This window comes from Rana temporaria, chromosome 2 (genome assembly GCF_905171775.1).
Source record: "Rana temporaria chromosome 2, aRanTem1.1, whole genome shotgun sequence".
NCBI classification, from domain to species: domain Eukaryota; kingdom Metazoa; phylum Chordata; class Amphibia; order Anura; family Ranidae; genus Rana; species Rana temporaria.
In genome coordinates this window covers 114,303,170-114,327,434 of record NC_053490.1, presented here as the reverse complement: position 1 = coordinate 114,327,434, position 24,265 = coordinate 114,303,170, and the positions used below count along the sequence as shown (strand labels likewise).

At 43.3% G+C, this 24,265-nt stretch overlaps 1 protein-coding gene across 2 annotated transcripts in view; it reads right to left on the bottom strand.

Moving 5' to 3' along the window:
* TMEM106C (transmembrane protein 106C) overlaps window positions 1-24,265 on the bottom strand; it is a 49,838-nt gene that overhangs the window by 17,096 nt on the left and 8,477 nt on the right. The window contains exons 2-4 of one of the 2 annotated variants that reach the window (XM_040340788.1): window positions 13,824-13,920; window positions 11,532-11,743; window positions 210-273 (exon numbers count right to left, since the gene is read on the bottom strand). In XM_040340788.1, the coding sequence (XP_040196722.1) occupies window positions 210-273; window positions 11,532-11,727 (260 nt within the window). In that variant the 5' untranslated portion in view covers window positions 11,728-11,743; window positions 13,824-13,920. The remainder of the gene's footprint in view (window positions 1-209; window positions 274-11,531; window positions 11,744-13,823; window positions 13,921-24,265) is intronic. The other variant, XM_040340787.1, reaches the window with a different exon arrangement.

The following is a 24,265-nucleotide window of genomic DNA, read 5'->3' as shown; positions in this document are numbered from 1 at the left end:
GCCGGTCGGCTGCTGGTATTCCAGCATGCTCCTATGGCTGGTTTCTGTCGGACGGGCTTCCATACACACGGGCCGAATGTCAGGCGTTTTTATTGAACCAGCCAATGTCTTTCGGGCCAGGTGTACAGAGCTTTAGTTATCTAGAGAGAATTTTTTTTCTTTTTATGACTTTTAGAATTTTTATATTTCCACAGCAAAAGTACACTTACGTTCTTTGGGGCTGCAGTCTCTGGTCACTGTATGGTATTAATGCAACCAACTCGTTCACTTGCTCTGTAGCAAAGCAAAAACACACAATACATTTTAAACATTATTCTTGTTATTGTACAGGATTTACATAGCAAAAACAGTTTGCACAATACTTTACAAAATGGAGGTAGACAGTACAGTTACAATACAAGAAAGAGGAGTCCACACCAGACACTGGGTTCCCGCCAAATGTCAGCTGTGCTGTTAAATAAACGAAGGGGCGAGGCTACCCAATGATATCACCAGTTAGTTCCACCCCTTAGTTTATTTATGGGCAGATCGGTCATTCGGCAGGAGCCAGCGTCGGGTACGGACCTTTTTTTGTTTGGGTCGGTGGCCAGCATTCATCGTGACTGATGTTAGATCTACACCGGGGGGGAACGGGACTTTTTTTTAATAAAAAGGACTTGTCAAAAACTGTTGTTGCTTTTTTACTAACTTTTACCAGCCCCTGCTGGTACCATGTGATTGATGTGACCAATCACAGCAGATTAGGCTGGGTTCACACTACGGTTTTCCCGTCCGTCAGCCGCATACGATTTATATGAAAAACCGTATGCGGCTGAAACGGACGGGAACGTATGGAACCGCACATATGTGCGTTTTCCATTGACATTAATGTTAAAGGAAAACGTATGTGTTTGCCATACTGTTTTAAAAACGGCCGCAAAACCGTGGTTGAACACGGTTTTGCGTACGTTTAAAAAACGTTTTGCCAGCAAATCGTACGCACCCGGATGCATCTGAGTGCATACGATTTGCAATGCATTGTCTATCTATACGTTTTCCCATCCGGGCCCGTACGTTTTCAATACTGAAATCGTATGCGGCTGACGGACGGGAAAATCGTAGTGTGAACCCAGCCTTACATGACAATTGTACACAATGGATAGCTTTCATTCATGCCATCCATTGTGTTAATCTTTGTGATTGGTCACAGTGATCACATGTTACTATGTGATTAGCTGTAGCCAATCACAGCCAGAATCAATTTAATTCAGTAAAAAAAGGTTGCTTATAACAGCGAGGTTTACTGGTATAAGCAATCAATGTGTAAAAAAAAAAAAAAAGTTGCATTAGATTGGGACCGAGAAGTGAAAAAATACTCGTCACTTCCACTTTCTTAAAACAGAAATGATCGGAGATGTTCTGGTCCTCGGTCACCTCTATGGTAAGTCAGCGCAACTGCCAGTTTCAATCCCAGGCTCCCCCATGTGAGACGGGAGAGCCCGGAAAGGCACTGGAAGGTGGTAGGAGCGAAGGGACACTCCCTCCTGCTGTATATAAAAGCAATCCATCAGCTTTTTAGCTGCTAGGGTTGCCTTCACATTGTAGAGCATCGCTTGCAGAAAAAAACGATAGCAGGGTCATTACTGGAGCCATGGCCCCGGTAAAACTACTTCAACCAAAAGGACGTACGGATACGTCCTTTTGAAAGAAGTGGTTAAAGCAGAACTTAACTACAGTTGTGTACCAGCAATGCTATTTAATTCATTTTTAAAAATTAAAGAAAAATTTACCCGTTAATGCATGCCTCCATGTTTAACTTTGTTGAGGATAACTTTGAAAGACACCCCCTAGCATTTCTAGAAGTAGCCATCTTGGGCATGGAAAGATTATTCATGTAGGATATGCTTTATGGAGTCTATCTGCCCTTAGCTCAGGCATGTAGGCAGAAGGATGTGCTAAGCTGAAAAAGCCCCTCCTCCTGAAGAAAGAATAAAAATGACTATGGGATTATGACATCATTTTGGCCTAGGCCAAACACCAGGAAGCAGCTTAAACAAGTACATATAATATACCTTCCTATTTACTAGTGCTAAAAGCATAAGGATTGAAATTGTTAATGTTGACAGAGTTTAGTTCTATTTATATTTTTCGAAGGAGTCTGCAGAGCATTTTAGACTCCTGCAGACTCTTAGGATATCTGTCTGCACATATATCATACTTAACAGCAGGAAGATTAATGGACAATGAGGACGCTCACCAGCGCCCTCGCAATTCATTAAGAGCTATGAGTCATTGTAGACAATGAAAACTGTGAATCAATGCTGCGACAAAGTGGGAGGAGTGCCTGCACGGCAGTGCTCTATTTAAACTGTAACAGGTGCGGGGAGAAGATCCTCCTCTCGCTGCCAATGGGTGGGAGGTCCAGGGAGGAGAAGATAGAAAGCATGATAGAATGCAAAAAAAAAAAAAAAACATGAGTCTTTAGAACCATTATAAATAGATTAAAACCGAATTACTAAAAATCTCATAAAATTTAACATGCCTTTTGGAATTTTAAAGGTTGTTTGCAAATATTCTACATCTTCTACAACTTTAATTAAAAGAATCTTTTGTGATCGTTCCAAGAAGGTCCTGGTTTAGACATTTCCTGTTATGAGGTGACAACTGTGTACTCCTGCATTGTTCCTTAACCCCCACCACCCCTGTTAGAGAGCAGTCATGCCAACATATACTGCACAGCCATTGTCCCTGTTGCCACTAGTAGTAAGCCGGTCCAAAGCAATTGTGCCTCCGACTCTGGGGTTTGTACATGTGGTCAGAAATGGCTGAAAAAGGATGTAGGTGGGCGGAGTAACATCATGGCGCCGTAAGGACCCAGGGCGCCAGCAGCAGCTCCATGTCTCTCTCCGGGCGGCCCAGATAAGGAGGATTAGGAAACTAAACTTGTCCTGAAACACCGCTAATCTCCACTGAAATTGTCCCATTAAGATTACCTGGTCCGACGGGTGGCGTGGGTGGCTGTGTGCGGTGGAGACCGGCCGGGGGAGATCCCGGTGCTCTCTGTGCGGATCGGAGGAAGGGTCTGCGTGCTTCCATCCAGTGAGTCCCACGTGACTGGATATCAGACGGAGACGGAGACGGAGTGACGCAGGAGAGCTAGGAGGAGAGAGCAGAGGGAGCGTGAGCACCGCAGGAGGACTCGACGTGTGCCGCTCCAGACAGAAGCCAGCTCCAGACGCCAGCGTGGATGCCAAGCCCTGCGCTGCTGTGAGTGGGTCGGAAAGGAAACTGGGGCTATAGGAGCCCGATAGACACTCGCAGACGGCCAGCTGAGCGGTCAGCTCTCGTTTTAGGTCAGCCCCCCTGCATGCTTCCATCAGAACGGATGAAGGGCTCTCCCCCAACTGTCGGCTTGGGGAATCTCCAGGAGTAAGAGGGGAGGTGAGTGAAAAGCCTAGACACGGTGAAGCTGAGAAGGCAGTGAAGGTAAATTGAACAAGATGGCTCTGGGGCTTTTGTTTTTTGGCACTCTTAAACGGACTTGAATTGACTTGAATCAGTGTCTGGGTGATACTTTGCTGCCTTGCTAAAGGGGGTCTATTGGGCTGATACTCTGCTGCTAAAGGGAGTGTGCTGATATAGTCTGGCTACAATCTTCACACAATTTTATATAAATGTATATTTAAGAATGCCCAGATATACATAGAGTGCTGGAAAAAAAAAAAAAAGCAAAAAAAAAGGGGAGAGAAGAGACCTGATCCAAGGGGCCACAGGACTGTTATAATTAAATTAAACAAGGGCTTCAATATATGAGAGACAAAGTAAGAGAAACAGCAGTCCCACAGATACTGGCTCAACCTGAATTCCTTTGGGGGATTTGGACACAAGCCCTCGGAGGTCCCAGTCCCAGTCTCGGCCCCAGTCCTAAGTGATAAGGAACTAATTTTTTTTGGCACACACTGAGGTAGTGTATCAGCCGGGGAGGGGCAGTGAACCTATCATTGAACATTATCAAAACCCCCATAAAAAGGCTTTGGACAAAAGGGGAAAGATGGTGCGAAAGGCCCCAAAAAATGCGCAGGGGGGGTGTTCTGGCCGCAGCACAATGAGGTCATACCTTGTGACCGAAGGACTTGATCGGGCACCGGTCAGCCCCAAAGGAGATGGTGACAATGGCATTCCCAGGACCCCCGAGACACCAGTTAAAAATAAAGGACAAACCGAGGGGGGGACTCCAGGGAGAGAGAAGGAGAAAAACAAAGATCAATCCCCTGCTGTAAAAAGCCAAAGTAAAGTAGTAAAAACCCCGGAGTATCAACAAATACAATCTAGCTGGCCCCCTGACACTTCCCTTGGAGACACCCAAGTTCCACCAACTAGGCAGGATATGATGGACATGTCAGAAATGATACTACGCCTAGAAAGAACTATCAAAGGTGAAATGGGTGCAACTAGAAGAGACATTCAGAGTGTGTTGCAGAGAGTTGAAGGGATAGAGGAACAACTAGAGGAACATAGAAATGCAATAACGGAATTAAGAGATAGAGCTGACATGGACTGGATAGAAATAAGAAATGCTCGCTATAAATTAGAGGACCAAGAAAATCGCAGCAGACGAAAAAACCTACGCATAAAAGGCCTCCCAGAAGAAGTTAAAGACATAGAACTGGGGGAGGTGCTCAGAGGGATATTCAACACAGCTCTAAAAAGGGAGGCGACAGCCCCTATGCATTTCGAACGGGTCCACAGAATACAAAAATTTTATAACACACAAAGAGACCTACCAAGGGACACTATAGTCAGATTCCTAGAATATAATAAAAAAGAACTGGTATCTCAAACTACTAGGAATTCGGCTACTATGGAGTACAAAGGGATCAAGCTACTCTTGTTTTCGGATCTCTCGGCAGAGACACTAGCACGAAAGAGGGCGCTGAAGCCACTAACAAGTCATCTACAATCAAAGGACATACCGTATAGATGGGGGTTCCCAGCTTGCCTGTCGGTTAAGAACATGGGGATTTCAGCAGTTATCCGTTTCCCTGAAGATGTAAAAGAATTTTGCAAAAAGCTGAATATTCAGCCAATGCAAATAGACAACTGGGAAAAGAGGCCTCCAGCTTGGAGAAGATGGAGGGAACAGGAATGGAATATGGCATAGACTACTTAGGCCTAGGTGGGCCAAAGAGAGATCTCTCTAGAGTCTTGGGATGGGGGGAGGAAGGGGGGGGGGATGGGATGGTGGGGGACAGGGATGGCTGGTTATCAGGTACCTGGGAGGACTGCCCCCTACTGTCTGATCTCCCGCTTTATCCTCTCCCTTTGTAACATTAGCTGGCAGTAAGGCCAACACCTAGAGGGAGAATAGGAGATGTCGCCTGGGGAGGGGGTAAATAGGAGCTGCTGTTCTGTCCCGGGACCAGGAGCCGCTCCGATTTTGTGGACGTGGCCTGGAAATTGGGGGGTCATAGTAGACGTCCCGAGGAAAGGCTCTCTCGGCAAGCGGCCTGGATGGGCACTGACCGAGTGAGTCTTAGCATTGAGGTTCAATGCGTTGGGGGGGGGGGGGGGGGGGTATATGTTTTTTATGTGGTCTCGAGGTACCCTGATTAAGATGTTTTTGTTAACAAATATGAGTTTGAAGTTGAACCAGGAATGTGGTTTGGTTGTTCTACAGTTGGAGAAAAGGCCCGGAGTCTCTCATGTCCTGTGGGGATATGATTTCCGAACCTCATTAAGGGGTAAAAAAGTGAAGTATAATAAATGGGTGCTTTAAAAATGGTTACGTACAATGTACGAGGGTTAAATAACCCCAGTAAGCGGTATCAGGTACTACAGGAGATGAAGAGATTCTCGGCCAACATAGTGTTTCTCCAGGAAACTCACCTAAAAATAACATCAAAAACTAGATTAAATTCAAAGGAATTCCCTACATGGATTCATAGCTATTCCCCTAATAAAAGAGCAAAGGGAGTAGCAATAGGGTTTGATAGAAACACACGGTTCTCCCTAGAAGCTACAGAAATAGACCCGATGGAAGATACTTGTTTGTCAAGGGTACTATTTTGAACATGAGATACACATTGGTAAATGTGTATTGTCCTAATGTAAGGCCGGCTGTCTACCTGAGAAAAATTCTGAATAAATTAGAATGTTTTAGAGAAGGTATGGTGATCCTGGCAGGCGACCTAAACTTTGTATTTGATTCACTATTAGATACCCAACCCATCTCATTGAGATCGGAAGGGAAATATCTTAGAATGGTTAAACATAAATTACATCAAATGCAAATGGTGGAAGCCTGGAGAATCCTCCATCCAAAAGTTAAGGACTACACATATTTCTCAGTAGTCCATGGATCATATTCTAGAATCGACCATGTCCTACTAGATCATCGGCTGCTTGAAGGACTGATAAGGATGGAAATAAAATCTATAACACTGTCTGACCATGCCCCAGTGGTAATGTCTTTAGATTCAGGGGAGATCCCGGCTGGATATCCAGTGTGGAGATTAGACGAGTCCCTAATAAATAATATTAAGATAGCCGATGATCTAGAAAAGGACATGAGTATATTCTTCAAAGAAAATGATATTGAAAACATCGCACCAGCCACGCTTTGGGAAACGCACAAGGCATTTGTAAGAGGGAGGTTGATTGCAGAAAAGGTTAAGAGGAGGAAGATTAGGCAGATACGGAAACAAACACTACTAGAAGAAATACAGGCTCTTGAACGGGAGCATAAAGTAGTGCAGGAAGAGCAGGTCCTAAGGGTTCTAACTAGTAAGAGAGAAGAGCTCCGTGACCTACTTGAGCAGGAAACTAAATGGATTTTCAATAATGTGAACAACAAATTTTATGCCCTTGGTAATAAACCGGGGAGACTGTTAGCAAGGACCATAAAACCAAGAAACACACAGAACTCTATCCTGAAAATAAAAGATAGAAATGGAGAAATGAGACATTCTACTAGTGAGATAACTAAAATATTCTATGAATATTACCAAAACCTATACAATGTTAACAAGGGGCAAGGGGATACAGAAGTCCAGAATAGAAGAGAAAAAAATTAAACAATATTTAGAAAAGGTCAAGACCCCTGGCCTAGCAGAGGAAGTAATAAGTGATCTAGAAAAAGAAATAACAAAAGAGGAAATAAGTCAAGTGATCAGGAGTATCAAAATGGGGAAGAGCCCCGGCCCTGACGGGTTTACATCATTATATTATAAAAGGTTTGGGGGGATACTAGTGCCATTTTTCCAGAAGTACATGAACTCAATAGGGGGGGGCATGGTAATGCGTAAGGAGGCCCTGAATGCTCACATAACTTTGATAGGGAAGGAAGATAAGGACCCCGCCTTGTGTGCCAGTTATAGGCCGATATCTTTAATAAACGTGGACATAAAAATCTATTCAAAAATCCTCGCTGAGAGAATAAGACCGCTCTTAATAGGCCTTATAGATAATGACCAAGCGGGGTTTGTGCCTGGGAGAGAAACGAGAGAAAACATTCTAAGAGTTATATTTTTGTTACAGAAAGCCAAAAAGAACAAAGAACCAGTAGTATTCCTGTCATTAGATGCCGAAAAGGCGTTTGACAGGCTAGAATGGGAATTTATGCTAGCAAACTTATCCCATATAGGATTTGGCCCAAGTATGCTCAGGTGGATAGGGGCTCTTTATTCTGGCCCCTCAGCTCAGGTGAGGGTGAATGGCACCCTCTCGGACAGCTTTTCACTTGGTAATGGGACCCGGCAGGGGTGTCCGCTTTCGCCTCTCCTATTCGTCCTATCATTGGAGCCTTTACTGGAAACAATACGGATGAACCAGGAAATAGAAGGGATAAAATTGGAGAGAAGGGAGCATAAGATATCCGCATTCGCGGATGACATGATGTTATTCGTATCTAACCCCAGGGAGACACTGCCCAAAATAATGTGGGAATATGAACAGTACGGTGAGATTTCTAACCTTAAGATTAATAAAGATAAAACTGAGATACTAAGTATGTCATTAAGCCCACAGGATCGTAGGGAACTTGAGGGGCTCTATCCATTCAAATGGAAGCAGAGGAGGATGAAATATTTAGGTATATATTTGTCCAGCATGGAAAGATATTTCTATGAAGACAATTATATACTATTATTGAACAAAGTAAAATCAGATTTAAAAGGATATAGTATAGACAGAGTATCATGGTGGGGAAGGGTGAGTACTATAAAAATGATGATCTTGCCGAAAGTTCTTTATATTTTCCAAACACTCCCGATAAAAATTCCAGAAATATATTTTAAAATCCTGGATAAGATAATAGGAGGTTTCATATGGAGGGGGAAAAAGCCGCGTATAGCAGTGGAGACTTTGATTAGATCTAAAGAGGAAGGAGGAATACAGCTGCCGGACTTCAGAAGGTACTATGAGGCGGCAGTACTGAGGAGGATTATAGATTGGGCGCAGGGTGAGGGTGGAAGCAAAAAAAAGTGGGTAGAAGTCGAAGAAAGTTTAAGTAAAAAAGAGCTGGGAAATATAATATGGGTACCGAGGCAATATAGAGGATTACCCCTGGATATTCCTGTAATAACAAAAGAAACTTTTAGAATATGGGATAAGGTCTGTAAGAAAAATAAATTGCCCTATAATAGTCCGCTGCTGCCACTTACAGGTACGGATTTCTTTCCGCCTGGCAAGGAGGGGGGGATTATATCGGAGGTGGGCAACTTCAGACACTTTAAGATTGAAGGATATAATAAAAGGTAATGAAGTGTGTCCGGTGGGAGAACTTCAAGAGAAATATGGACGGTACCCAGGAGATAGGTGGAGACACAGACAAGTCCAACATTTTGTTGGCACTCTGTCGAAGCCCTTGCGAGCTATGAATGAACTAAATCAATGGGAAAAACTTATGACCCAAGGAGAACCTGGGAAAGGGGGAATATCAAATCTGTACAAGATGTTGACAACCAAGATAGAGTTAGGAAAATTGAAAATGATAGAAAGCTGGGAAATAGAACTTAATCAAACTATATCCAATAAGAAGAAGAGACAGGTGCTAGAATACGTCCAGGCTACAACGATGGACGCAAAAGTAAAAGAAACCAATTATAAGCTACTTACTAAATGGTACTAAGTACCAATTAAACTGCACAGAATGAATAGTGAGGCGTCCCCGTTATGCTGGAGGGAGTGCGGGATGGAGGGAACTCATGCCCACATATGGTGGCAATGCCCCCTCATACAGGTATACTGGCGGGAGATACTAGGTCTGATAAAAAAAATCAGTGGATTTGAGATAAGATATGATCCATGGGAATGTTTGTTCCACACTACGAGTATGTCCAGGAAAAAGTATAGAGGTTCCTTGGTCCCGTTCCTACTGAACGGAGCCAAGGCACTAATACCTAGGAACTGGAGGGAAAAAAGAGTACCCTTGATAGGGGAATGGCTCCAAGAAATTGATAAAATGAGAGTGATGGAGGAGCTGTGGTCTTTTCAGGTAGAGTCTGGGCCAAGATATGAAATGATTTGGAGGGGATGGAGGGATTTCAGAGCTAGGAGGAGGGAGGGGGGAGATGAGGGGGGAGAGAATGGAGGGGAATAGAGGAGACCGTTGGTGGGAATCCTTCTAGAATCCCCTTCTCTCCCCGCGTTTGTTTTTTCCACTTTTTTTTTTCTCTCTTTATCGGTGGTGGGGGTCTATATTTCAAAACGTGGGTAATATACACAATAGGGGGAAATTATAGCCCCTATAACAGAATGCTCTTTTTGCCTTTTATTTTGTTTCTGTTTCCCTCACAACATAGGGGTAATTGTTTTATTCCCCCTCTGACTAGGGGGTTTGTTTTGGGTTTTTTGTTTTTTTTTCTTCTCTCCCTCTCTCTTTTCTTTCTTTCTTTATATCTTTTGTACACTTAAGTAAAAACACAATAAGGGGAATTAACCCCTACACTTTTTCACTATATTCAAGATGGACTTAGTGTCTTTCTTCTTTTTTTTTACAACTCCCCTCCTGGCTTTGTACACTCATGTAAATACACAATAAGGGGAATTAACCCCTACACTTTTTCACTATATTCAAGATGGACTTAGTGTCTTTCTTCTTTTTTTTATAACTCCCCTCCTGGCTTTGCACACTCATGTAAATACACAATAAGGGGAATTAACCCCCTATATTTCTCACTATATTCTAGTAGGACTTAGTGTCTTTTTTTTTTTTTTTCTCCTTCTCTTTTTTTTACAACTCCTTCTCGTTTTCATATACTTAAGTAAATACACAATTAGGGGAAATAACCCCTATATTTTTCACTATATTGTAGGGGGACTTAGTGTGTTTTTTTTTTTTTTTTTTTTTTTTTAACCCCTTCTTGGTTTTGCACACACAAGTAAATACACAATAAGGGGAATTAACCCCTACACTTTTCACTATATTCTAGTAGGACTTAGTGTTTTTCTTGTCCCTTTTTTTTTTTTTCTTTCACAACACAGGGGAAAGTGTCGTCTTTTTTCTTTTTCTTTCCTTTTACAACATAGGAAAAATTGTTTTTAGTTTTTATTCTCCTTTATAAGGGGTAGTTCAATTTTTTTTTTTTTTTTTTTTCTTTCCCCTCTCTCCCTCTCTTTTATATGTCCTCCCCCCTCCACTCACTGTAGGTATAGGTAGTACGGCCCTATCTCTGGGTATCTCCCAAGGAGAGTGGAAAGGGAAGGATTGGCCCTGGGGTGGAATGACGGAGAAATACAGGAGCAGTACGTAGTATTGGTAGAAGAAGATATAGTTTTTAAGGTCTTTTCAATGAAAAGGGTACTTTTTGAGACCATATATGTCAGTCTGTATATTGATTTTATGTTGTATTAAGTGTATTGTTTTGTAAAAAAATGAATAAAAAGATTTAACAAAAAAAAAAAAAAAAGAAATGGCTGAAAAGGTTGGTACCTCCTCTCATGAAGCAGTGCTTGGGCCATGAGCTTGTTTAAATCTTTTGATTGCCATGACATGTAGAATACCTCCTTGACTGTCAAAGCATTATAAGCTTTAAAACTCTTTTTAAAGCAGAGCTCTGCCCAAAAGTAGAGGCCTCCTCCACCGTAAGGCTTTACTGCCGGTTTCCCTTAGCAATAGCAACGGCAGCACCCGGTGGCCGATGAAAAAATTGGCTGAGGTGCCGACATAGCAGGATCCCTGGACAGATAAGTGTCCAAATATTAAAAAAGTCAGCAGCTACAGCATTTGTAGACTTAATTTTTTCTAAAGGAGACTGGACCTCCTCTTTAAGAGCAATTAACAAAAAGATGCCTGGTATTACTGTTGTTAACCAGAAAATTCTCCTCTCTGTGTCTCTTTGAAATTAGGAGCCTGATTTTATCGACTTCAGGTTAAGCCAACTACAAAATATACAGTCCAGTTAAACTAACCTTACTGGACACTGGAAAGGCAACTGGTAATTGGAGGAGCCTACTCCTTAGGAGCTTAAATGGTTCATTTAGCAAGGGTTTCCCATTACCAAACTTCTTGATGGTAAACCTAGATTGAAAGCAGGAACTGCAATTAACTTCACCTGTTGGAATGCATCCAGTTCCTTGGCAAGAAGGACAGGTAATGCTGTCCCGACCAGTAAACTCAACATAAGGAAATTGTGCAATATCTTCATCTAGGTCTCTTCCAACCAACAAATCATCCTCTTCCATATTTGTGTTGCTAGCATGCTTCAGGGCTGTCACACGACTGGTATAAGCAGATGCTACGGACCCCATTGTCTTTGTTCAGCATCTGTTATGAAAATAAATATACATGGAATTAAAATTTCAAGGACTCGCAGAGGTGGCTCAAAAATGTAAATACTGTTTTTAAAACCTACTAAATGGTGTTAATAGTGCAATAGTAAAATAGGATTTTTGCACGCGACAAAATCCTTTTCTTGGTGTCCATTGACAGGAATTTCTTAACCTTTGGGCTATTATTCCAATAGGAGGATTGGACACTGGCAAAAGACTGTAGGCCAGCCCAGGATAACTCCTCCTACTAGCAGTATGCGTCAATTTTGTAGCAAAGCAGTACAGAGAGCAAAATTATAAACACGGAGGGGCTGGACTGCCCTTCGTTGGACTCCAAAATATATATTTTTTTAAGGCAAGCACAAAAAATTCCTGTTTTAGTTTTTTTGTCTATTAAGGGACACAGGAAATCTTTTAAATTCAGGATGATGAAAAGCAGTCAAACTGAGGGGTGGGCAACACAGCAATCAAACGCTAACAGGCACGAGAAAGCAACAGAGAATTGGAGACTGCATGCACCTCAACTAGCCACCTGAAGGACCTTACATTTGAAGTTGTGCTGTGAACAAAAGACCACATGGCAGCCTTGCAACTCTGAGAAACAGTAGCCCGATACTGAAAAGACCAAGTAGCACTTATAGATTTAGTTATCTATTGATAGAGAAGGGTGGAACCCAATCATCTAGACCAGAGGTGCCCAACCTTTTGAAGAGCGGGGGCCACTTAAGTGACTTGGTAACCGGTCACGGGCCACAATGAGCTGAGCGGGTGGACAGCAGCCCACTCTACTCTATAGAGCCCACTCAAGTCTTTTTTTTTGTGGATCGAATTGGAGGTAGGTGTTTGTAAACAGACACAAGTCTATTTACATCTGCCACTCCTTAGAGGTGAATGGTGGGTCCGATTGGGTCAGACTGATCATGTAAAAGAGGCCTAAGGCTGTTTTCACACTAATGCACTGTTTACCCACACCGCGGGTTCACCTGTGGCTTTCCTGTGGGTTAGATGCACTTTGCCATAAAGTAGTAATAAACGTACCTTTAATAACCGTATTCTATTATATTCCATCCCAGAGCAGGAGGTCACGGGCCACCTCAGAGGGCTCCGCGGGCCACTGGTTGGGCACCCCTGATCTAGACCATAAGCTTGGATGATGTCTGTTTAAAGCCAGGTACACACTTCAGTTTTTTTTTTTTGCATGCAATCCAACGGGTTGCACAAAAACAAACTGACAGCTCTGGTTTGAGCCGCTGTAATAACCATGCAAGGTTAGTCCAGCGATTCTCCCTCACTGAGCTGTTGTGTTCTGACAAGAGGACAGCCCTGCCTGTGTGTATGGGGCTTTAGCTATCAGGAAATGGTGGAATGAGAAACCGGTTTCAGGGTCTGTCTAGAATTACAAAGAGGAATGAGTCAGTGGCTAAGAGATAGAACTCTCACAGCCCAAATCACATCCATATAATAAAGTGAAACTACCTTTCATTGAACAAGAGCTAGACAGAATGATGGTAGAACAAAGTCCTGGTTGAGGTGGAAGGTGGAAACTACCTTAAGGCGCGGTGCGAATTTCAGCTCTCTTATCTCTGCAGAGAGATAGGAGAAGTGTTCAGCAGATTAGCAACGTTTTAGATGCAAATTTGGAGACCTGGGAGAAGTTCCGGGTGAGAGGAGAGTGGGGGAGAAGTGTATTGAGCTGAATGAGAGAAATTCCTGAACAGAACTGAACACATCTGCGAATTAGATGCATACCCATAGAAGATAATGGGACTGAATTCGCACCTGAGCCGCACCGCAAGACATAAAAACCGCACACGGTTTGGAGGCAATGCGCAGTGCGAATGCATCGCACATATGTGAACCAGCCTCATTGAAAACAATGTATTTTGAAATGTCATGCGAATTGGATGCGGTTTAAGCCGCACTCAATTCGCATAGGTGTGAACCTGGCCTTAAAGGAGTATGGGCTTATGAAAAAAATAAATCTACCTACCTACTCACCTGACAAAGACAAACCCCTTTCCATTTTTTTTTTGCTGAACCCCAATGCCAGCAGGTCAACATCCAATGTCCCCTACCTGTGACAGAGGTTCTGGAACACCTTCAGGTGTAGGGACCACTTCCCAAATTCAGAGCAATGTTGGCTGAAGAAGTCTGCCTGCCATTTTTCCATGCCTGGAATGTAAAAGGCAGACAAGGGTGGAACATGAATCTGCAGCCAAATTTCTGGTTCCTTCCCGATGATCAACAATGTACACCATGATAAATGGCACTGTGCGACTGAATCAGAATTGGATGACCAACCAACAGGATAGTCCAGCATTGCAGACACAGATCGCTCAAAGCTTCAGAATGTTGATCAGGAGATGAGGCTCCTCTGATGACCAACAGTACAAACAAATGGCCACTGCCCCCATCTATAACTGGCCTTTGCAGCAAAGAGCAAATGGAAGGGCAACACATGTAAAACAAAACCAAAGAAAGATCAAGCTCAACTAGCCAGCCTGCTACCAACTGAATTAACCTAACCGTTGGCGTTAAAAAGAGAGGTTTAATTAGCACACATTAGTAAATGAATGCGAAGGACAGTTATAGGTGGGGGCAGTGGCTATTTGTTTGTACTGTTGGAATACTGGTGAGGGGGACGCACTGGACATCTTTGTTGCCATTGTTCTATATGCTGGGTGTCCACTGTGCCCCTGTGCCTTTTAAGGAAGGGTGGGCTCCCTCCGGGCTCACCTGCCCTCTGCCTATAATGCATGCGTTTCTGCTATAGAGGCTCTCAAAAATGTATAGCGTTAGGAGTGTGGATAATAATGGGGTGCCTTGTTGCAGTCGCTGCAGCTTATGCATGTATTTGCAAATATGTGTTAACTAAACTCCTGTTTTTAATGAAAACTGCTAGACAGGTTATTTCGGTATCTTCCAAATAATGGCAAGGAGGACTCACAATTCCAGAGTCAGATTCCTGAGTCGCCAAGCCTGGGACACTCTAGTCTTCATTGCCAAACTACCGGTATTTGGTCTGTCAATGCACTACATTTTCCCACAATGGCTAAATGCTATCTTGTAAAAGTTATAAAGAGAAATTGAGCAACTGGAACTCCCTCAAAAGGAGGCTGCCATCAGATTCAAGACTCTAATGCAAAAGTGGCTAATGAGATTTCTGGGGGAGTAAACATTTTGTCAAGGCGTTTCAAATCTTTAAAGATATAGCTGGAAAAAGAGGATGCAATGGGAGGGTCTATGCAGCTTTAGGGACTCTAAAGGTCCCAAGAATGAGAACTGCACTAGAGGAAGCCACAGGCTGATCACCTAATTTCAGGGTGGTGTCCGGTGAACACTGCATCAATTAGAGCCAAAATGATCTCTTTTCATTTTGAAGTATTAACAAAAAAAAAAAGAAAAAAGAAACTGTAAAGATTCAGAAACAGAACCTCTGCGGCTGATGGCCCAGAGGCCGATAATAGAGACCTCTGTGGTCAGTCTGTAAATACCTGGGTCCTATGTGATTGGAAAAAAAGAGAAGAAAACAAAACCTCAGCTAAAAGAGTAGGGTAACTAATCACACCTGCAATAAGCACTGGAACCACTAGTATAGCATGAGCTGGGAGTGATTTTTCCATGACACCCCCCCCCCCCCCACACACACACACAAACATTTGCAAAAGGCTCAGGGTATAGGGATAAGGCACTCAAGAAACCCAAACAGTATATAGCAAAGATCGGAGTGCCACGTGGCTTTCTGTAAGCAATGCACTTTTGATGAACGAGAGCAAAGTGCTTGTGTGCACACTACACTCAGCTGATGATGTCAGCACTCGGTCCCACAGGGTTAACCCTTTTCATGGTGGAGTTAGCTTCCAGATCTCTGCTCGACTGACCTACTTATAGAGCGAGTCTCCAGGAACAGGGCAAGTGCTCAGGAAATGCCAATGGCTCTGGAACCTCTATTGTTATCTTGTTACCAAAACAGAATCTGGTAGGTGCTTTAAAGTGGATGTAAACCCAATTCATGAAATTTGAGCTTGGCACATATATAGCGGTAGTGTTTTCTTATCTATCTCCAAAGCACAGAGTCCCGTAGCTCTGTCATCAGTCTGATAACTCCTGACAGGTTCTCTGAAACAGGAGATAAAAAGCAGCCTGATTGATTTGCTTACACAACAGGCTGCTCCATGAATCAGCTTTAAAGGGGTTGTAAAGGATTATTTTTATTTTTTTATTTTTTAAACAACAAACATGTTATACTTACCTCCACTATGCAGCTTGTTTTGCACAGAGTGGCCCGAACCAGGTCTTCTGGGTTCCCTCGGCAGCTGTCTTGGCATGAATAAGCACTAATTCAGTGCGAAACACGTCGGCTATTCCCTTGTTTCTATTGCTGTAACCCTGTGATGTGATGTGATGTATCTGCTGTTCGTTTAAATAAAGACAACCTCAACGGTCATTGGAGTGCGGCTATCCATTTCTCTCTTCAATTCTTATGCATGTCTTGGCTCCTCGCTGCAAGAACTAACCCCCATTGTGGGAGCTCTCTCCCATGGGGTTAAGTTTTTGCGGGCGTGCTCCGTGATACAGCCAGCAGCCATAGCTGCTCCCTGCATCACTTAGCCCTGCCCCCCGGTGCGCCGCGTCATTGGATGTGATTGAGAGCAGCGCGAGCCGATGGCTGCGCTGCTATCAATCCATCCACTCTAGCCAATCAATGGCCAGACTGAGCAGAGAAGAGGACGTTGGGGGCGAGCACAGCAGGTGACCGGACTCAGGTAAGTAAAACGGCGGGGGGGGCATAATTGTCAGATGTTTTTAATGTCTATGCATTAAGGTGAAAAAACATGAACCTTTACAACCCCTTTACCCGCAATGACTTGCAATGGGAGGTTGCTATGAATAGATTAGCAGAACTACGTTTGATTCAAAGCAGAGTTCTGCACATTACTTCCTTTGCCAATGTGGCTTGAGGGTGTGTGCGCGCCTTTCCTCCAATCAGCTGTCTTGGCTGTATGCCAATAACCCACTCCCAGTGATCAACAGGAAGAGAAAATCTGTAACACGATGTGCCCTTACTTTCTAAAGAATATTTAAAGTTGAAGACAGCAGATATACATGTAAAACTTATGTAGGGAGATTTGTTTCATCTCTGTGTATCATCTGAGGCTGTTCACTTCACTGGGTGTATTTGAGGGTTTACATCCACTTTAAGCAAAACCCAGTAGCCAAAAGTCACTTTCAGGCTATCCCTGCAACCTGCAGTCCAGTAGGGTGCAGAAGCAGCATCCAGGGCTGAGAACAGACCTGCCGGATAGCTGCAAATAAAGAGACCAGCTCTAGCTGTGATGTAGAGACGAGTGTTAATTGAAATATTGGTTAGTTTTTTTTTTTTTTTTACAAAGAAAACATGTCCTTTCTACATGGCCACTAGCAAAAATCTAAGGCATGAGGGATTATCAAAATGTAATATGCAAATACAGTGCTACCTGATGTGAAAAAAGGTATCAAATGTGATATTAAGCAGCGCTCAAGAGAATAAAATAAAAAAAACACACATATAATATTGCTAGACTATTAAGTGAAAAATAATGAGTGATCCACCCTCTATGTGAAACAATATATCAGTGTCAAAAAATAGGTGTCAATAATACACCCAAAATAACAGGTTGGCAAAAAAAAATCCATAAACTGATTGTGTGAACGTAAATGAAGTTCATAAATGGAGAACAGAAGAAGTCCCTTCACGATCTTCAGACAGTGCTTTCACCACACCACAGTGACTGCGTGATTCCACCACCCATCAGAATGCAAACTCACCACAATAAATGGCCTGACACTCTCGTGTTAAGGCACACAGGCTTTTTAACTGAACCACTCAGTTTAATTGATGGAACTCCCTCTTTGGAAACTGGAGCACTCAGTTAAATAAATGGAGATCCGTTGGAAAAAGGAAAAACTCCAAGATGACAGCCACATGTATAATGAAGAGAGAGAGCACAATAGTGTGATATTGCAACACAACTTTTAATAAAAACACTAAAAATCTCCCAATAGATGCACTCACAAAAATGACTCTTGTCATAAGCAGTGATTAAATCCAAACATCACACGGTGTAAACACAAACGAAAATTTTCCTCCAGGTGAACCAGTGGTCACAGCGGACCAACAAATAGCCCAGGTTTACTCACAGCCCTATGAAGGTGTACTGGAGTCGCTCTTCAGATGACTATATTGGTGACAGATGGACCGTTCCACGCCCGACCAGTTCAGTTTAAGGTATGCGGTTGTAACTTAGTACCCACGCCCCGACATGTTGGCCCTTATTTCCACCTTTTTCCCATGAGGGATTATCCTTGCTTGGTTGGCTTTTTTTTCAGTGTCTAATCCTCCTGTAGGTTGGCAGTATAACCCAAAAAATGAAAAAACGTTCTGTGTCCCCAACTGCTCATTTACTTGACACACTTTTTATAGCACTCTCAATGCCAATCAAACCACCTGTCATTAAATAAAATGGTTACCTTACAGTCCTTTTCACACTATAGCACTCGCTTTGCTTAAACAATTATACCCTCTGTTGCTTTCATCTAGCTTCAGCACTTCTTCAAAATACAACCGCATCTGCGGCAGTACAAAGAGCTTAAAATAGAAATCCACCCTAAAACTAAAATCCCTACATCTATAGACATCCACGATCTAACACTAATCTATCTAGCCCTGTAAAGAAAAAAGAAAAAATCAGTATACAGTGGAACCTTGGATTATGAGCATAATCCTTTCCATGGGAATGCTTTTAATCCAAAGCACTCGCATATCAAAGCGAATTTCCCCATAGAAGTCAATAGAAACAAAGATAATTCGTTCCACATTGGACTGCTTGGAAACCCTCAGAGAGGTTCGGAAACACTCGGGAACGGAGTGGCTAAGCGGCCTTGCTGCGAAGGTGTGTGCAGGGGACACATCCGACAATGGAAACCTCATAATAACTCCATGGGTGATGTCACTTCCCGTTAATTTCACAGCCGTTGTCGGCCGTGTTCTCTGCACAGCTTCTGCTGTTGCAGATCGGTTCAGCTCGGCTTCAGAAAAGGTATGTATACAGATTTTTGTTCTTTTCAGGGCTAGATAGGTTAGTGCTAGATCATGGGTGTCTATAAATGCATGAATTTTAGTTTTAGGGTGACTCTCTCTTTAAACTTAACATTAACTTTGCTTTTAATTATCATTTCCCCTTTTGAAAATATAGAAAACATTAACTTTGCTTTTAATTATCATTTCCCCTTTGAAAATATAGAAAACCAACACACAAAGGGAATTTACCAAGCTTCATTAAAGTTTTAAAAAAGCATCACAGAGAAAAATAAAATAATAATAAAAAAAAAAAAAACATCAAAAATGCATATTAACCACTTGCTTACTGGGCACATATACCCCCTTCCTGACCAGAGGACTTTTTGCGATTCGGCACTGCGTCGCTTAAACCGACAATTGCACGGTCGTGCGACGTGGCTCCCAAATTGACGTCCTTTTTTTCCCACAAATAGAGCTTTCTTTTGGTGGTATTTGATCACCTCTGCGGTTTTTATTTTTTGCGCTATAAACAAAAATAGAGCGACAATTTTGAAAAAAAAATAATAATTTTTACTTGTTGCTATAATAAATAGCTAATTTTTTTTTAAATTTTTGACACATTTTTGGCACCATTCACATCTATACTGCGATCAGTGCTATAAATATGCACTAATTACTGTATAAATGTGACTGGCATTGAAGGGGTTAACACTAGGGGGTGAGGGAGGGGTTAAATGTGTACCTTAGTGAGTGTTACTAACTGTGGGGGAGGGGGACTGACTGGGGGAGGTGACCGATCTGTGTCCCTAAGTACAAGGGACACAGATCGGTCTCCTCTCTCCCTGACAGGACGTGGATCTGTGTGTTTACACACACAGATCCACGTCCTTGTCTCTGTAACCACCGATTGCGGAAGCCTGGCGGACATCGCGGCCGCCAGGCATCCCAGTGATGCGGCGGGCACGCCCGCCCCCCAGTGGCCAGGAGGAGCGGAGGCCGTAAAAACACGGCGGCTCAGAGAAGTATAACCTCCCTGCGGCCGTATAAAGTCGTAAGGCCGTTGGGAAGTGGTTAATGAAGAAGCCGCCTTTAATGTGTGTTGAAGCGAGTGTAAGGCTCCTTTCACACTAGCCAACTTCAAAGTTGTGCGATTTTCAGTGCAAGTTTGAGTCCAACTTTGAAGCGACTTTTATAAGACTTTTACATTCTTCGGCTTTGAAGCGGTGTCAAAGGCAGATCACAGTAATGCAGGAACCTTTTCTGAAGTCAGACACTTCAGTATTGTCAATTAAAATGGCTCTCAGAGAGATACATGGCATTTCACGTTTCCTGCGGCTTGGGATCTCCCAAGTCGGATCCTATGTTGCACAGCCTAAATGAGTCCCCAAAAAAGCATGTTGAATTGGCGGGCTTTTAACCCCTTTCTGACCCTTTTTTTGCGATACGGCACTGTGTTGCTTTAACGGACAATCATGCGACACTACCCAAATAAAATTGATGTTCTTCCCCCCCCACAAATAGAGCTTTCTTTTGGTGGCATTTGATCACCTCTGCAGGTTTTATTTTTTACTTACTTCTATAAAACATCCAATTAAAAAAATAAAAATATGTAAAAACATCAAATTTCTTCTTCAAATTTAGGTCAGCATATATTGTGCTACATATTTTTGGTAAAAGAAAAAAAAGAAATCCCAATAAGCATTTATTAATTAGTTTGCGCAAAAGTTATTGCAATTACAAACTATGGGATATTTTTATGGAATTTTTTAATTTATTTTTTACTAGTAATGGTGGCGATCAGCCTGACACTTTTTGGGGACCAGTGACACTATTATAGTGAGATAATATATATATATATATATATATATATATATATATATATATATATATATATATATATATATATATATATATATATATATATATATATATATATATATATATATATATATTATTTTAAGCACTATTACTGTACTAATGACACAGCAGGGAAAGGGTTAACATCAGGGGCGATCAAAGGGTTAATAGCGTCCCTAGGGGGTGCTTTCTAACTGTGGGGGAAGTGCTTTGACTAAAGGAAAACAGAGATCCGTGTTTCTGCTTACCAGAAACACAAGATCTTTATTTTCCCCTCTGGCAGAACGATGATCTGCCTTGTTTACATAGGCAGGCCACCATTCTGCCTCTCCTCAGAACGATCGCATGTCCCCTGGCGGACATCGCGTGCGCCCCAGGAGCCGAAGAAAAAAAAAATCACGCACAGGTACGCAATTTTGCACTTAAGGGCCACCCTGCCGCAGTATATGTACGTGGGGCGATCCTTAAACGGCAATGTTTGTTAAATTTGGCTGGGTTCACGCTGGTGCAATGCCAGACATCACATGCAATTTGCTCCGCGTGTCTGTGCACATCACACGTGATGTCTGTGCAGTGCCAATTCAGCCATACAGTTTGCATGGCTGAAATCGCATTGCATTTGCACTGGAGTCGAATCGCATGCGTTTTCAGACCAATGCGATCCGATTCCATAGTTCACACTGCGTTCTGCGACCTGATTTGTGGGTGTCATTAACTTTATATTAGGGTTGTCCCGATACCACTTTTTTAGGACCGATACTTTTTTTCAAGTAGTCGCCGATACCGAATACCGATACTTTTTTTTAAATGTGTCCCCAAATGCAGCCATGTCCCCCCACAAATGCAGCCATGTCCCCCCACATCCAGCAATGTCCCAATATCCAGCATTGTCCCAATATCCAGCATTGTCCCCCATATCCAGCAATGTCCCAATATCCAGCATTGTCCCCCATATGCAGCAATGTCCCCCATATGCAGCAATGTCCCCCGTATCTAGCAATGTCCCCCGTATCCAGCAATGTCCCCCGTATCCAGTAATGTCCCAATATCCAGCAATGTCCCAATATCCAGCAATGTCCCAATATCCAGCAATGTCCCAATATCCAGCAATGTCCCAATATCCAGCATTGTCCCAATATCCAGCAATGTCCCAATATCCAGCATTGTCCCAATATCCAGCATTGTCCCAATATCCAGCATTGTCCCAATATCCAGCATTGTCCCAATATCCAGCATTGTCCCAATATCCAGCAATGTCCCAATATCCAGCATTGTCCCAATATCCAGCAATGTCCCAATATCCAGCAATGTCCCAATATCCAGCATTGTCCCAATATCCAGCATTGTCCCAATATCCAGCAATGTCCCAATATCCAGCATTGTCCCAATATCCAGCATTGTCCCAATATCCAGCAATGTCCCAATATCCAGCATTGTCCCAATATCCAGCATTGTCCCAATATCCAGCATTGTCCCAATATCCAGCATTGTCCCAATATCCAGCAATGTCCCAATATCCAGCATTGTCCCCCATATGCAGCAATGTCCCCCGTATCTAGCAATGTCCCCCGTATGTAGTAATGTCCGCCGTATGCAGTAATGTCCGCCGTATCCAGTAATGTCCCCCACATCAATGTCCCCCACATCAATGTCCCCCACATCAATGTCCAGCAAGGTCTCCCCATATGCAGCCATGTCCTGTCCCCCTTACCTTCATCGCGCCGCATCCCCGCTGCCGCCGACTGCTTAATATGGGCGGGGAACAGCTTTGAACAGCTGTAATGATTGGCGCCGCGCTGCGTATAGACACTCCCCCTTGCTCGGGATTGGACAGTTCACCCGAGCAAGGGGGAGTGTCTATACGCGGCGGGCGGGAAAGACTACAGCTGTTCAAATGAATGCTGTAATGTTCCCCGCCCGTATTAACCAAGCGGGGAATGCGGCGGGATGCGTTGTAGCGACGGGATGCGACGGCGGCGGCGGCGGCGGGGTGGGAAGTATTCTATTTTGGTATCGGGGGTATTTGCGGGAGTACGAGTACTCCCGCAAATACTCGGAATCGGTCCCGATACCGATACTAGTATCGGTATCGGGACAACCCTACTTTATATTGACCCCCTGCAGCCTTTCGCAGAGAGCAGTGTAAACTGCCTGCGATTCAGATGCAATGCGGGAACCCACACAGAAATGGCTGTGGTTCCTGCATTGCACCAGTGTGAACTGAGCCTTAAAAGGGTTGTAGTAAAGGTACAATTTATTTTCCTAAATAGCTTCCTTTACCTTAGTGCAGTCCTCCTTCACTTACCTTATCCTTCAATTTTGCTTTTAAAATGTCCTCATTTCTTCTGAGAAATCCTCACTTCCTGTTCTTCTGTCTGTAACTCCACACAGTAATGCAAGGCTTTCTCCCTGGTGTGAAGTGTCGTACCCGCCCCCCCTCCCTTGGACTACAGGAGAGTCAGGACGCTCTCTACGTTGCAGATAGAGAAAGGAGCTGTGCGTTAGTGGGCATCCTGACTCTCCAGTAGTCCAAGGGAGGGGGCGAGCACGACACTCCACACCAGGGAGAAAGCCTTGCATTACTGTGTGGAGTTACAGACAGAAGAACAGGAAGTGAGGATTTCTCAGAAGAAATAAGGACATTTAAAATCAAAATCAAAGGATGAGGTAAGTGAAGGAGGACTGCACTAAGGTAAAGGAAGCTATTTAGAAAAAAAAAAATGTTGTACCTTTACAACCCCTTTAATGTAGAAAGAAATACACAATTCCTTTAAATAACAATCTATAGTTCCACTTCTAGCTAGTGAACCTGCAGGGGTTGGGAGCCGATTACGCGATCAGACCGGAGCGCACGAGATAGCCAACTGTACACCTCTTCCTTACACAGGTGTAGATAGAAGCAGGTGGAAGAAGGTTTAGGCCCCTTTCACACTGATCTGCTAGAAAGCACATTTCCAGCGTGACAAAAGTGCATCAGAAACATTTCCTTTTAAATCATATGAGACATTTGTTACATCACTACGTTGTGTTTTTGGGGTCACATGACCGAACCACTTGACCAGAGAGGAGCTTGGGGACCACAGTGGGAGTACAGGTAAAACTATAAAAGGTAAAATGAACATGTAAACCTGCACTGTTTAGGAGATATTCACCCTTCATGCACACTGAAGGGCCGGCACGAAGGACTCCCACGCATGACGTCCTCACGGCACCAGCCACTCACAGGGCTAGAGCCCTAAAACCAGTAAGAAACATGTCAGCCTCCTCGGCAGGGACCAAGCTTGCTGTGGGAGCCTCGTTCTAAGGTATACTAGCACAGGGTTTGACAAATTTGCTTGGAATCTATGAGGCAGCTAAAAAAGTTAGGAGCCAGAAAACGCACCCCGTCCCGACGAGCTTGCGCGCAGAAGCGAACACATACGTGAGCAGCGCCCGCATATGTAAATGGTGTTCAAACCACACATGTGAGGTATCGCCGCGATTGGTAGAGCGAGAGCAATAACTCTAGCCCTAAACCTCCTCTGTAACTCAAAACATACAACCTGTAGATTTTTTTAAACGTCACCTATGAAGATTTTAAAGGGTAAAAGTTTGTCGGCA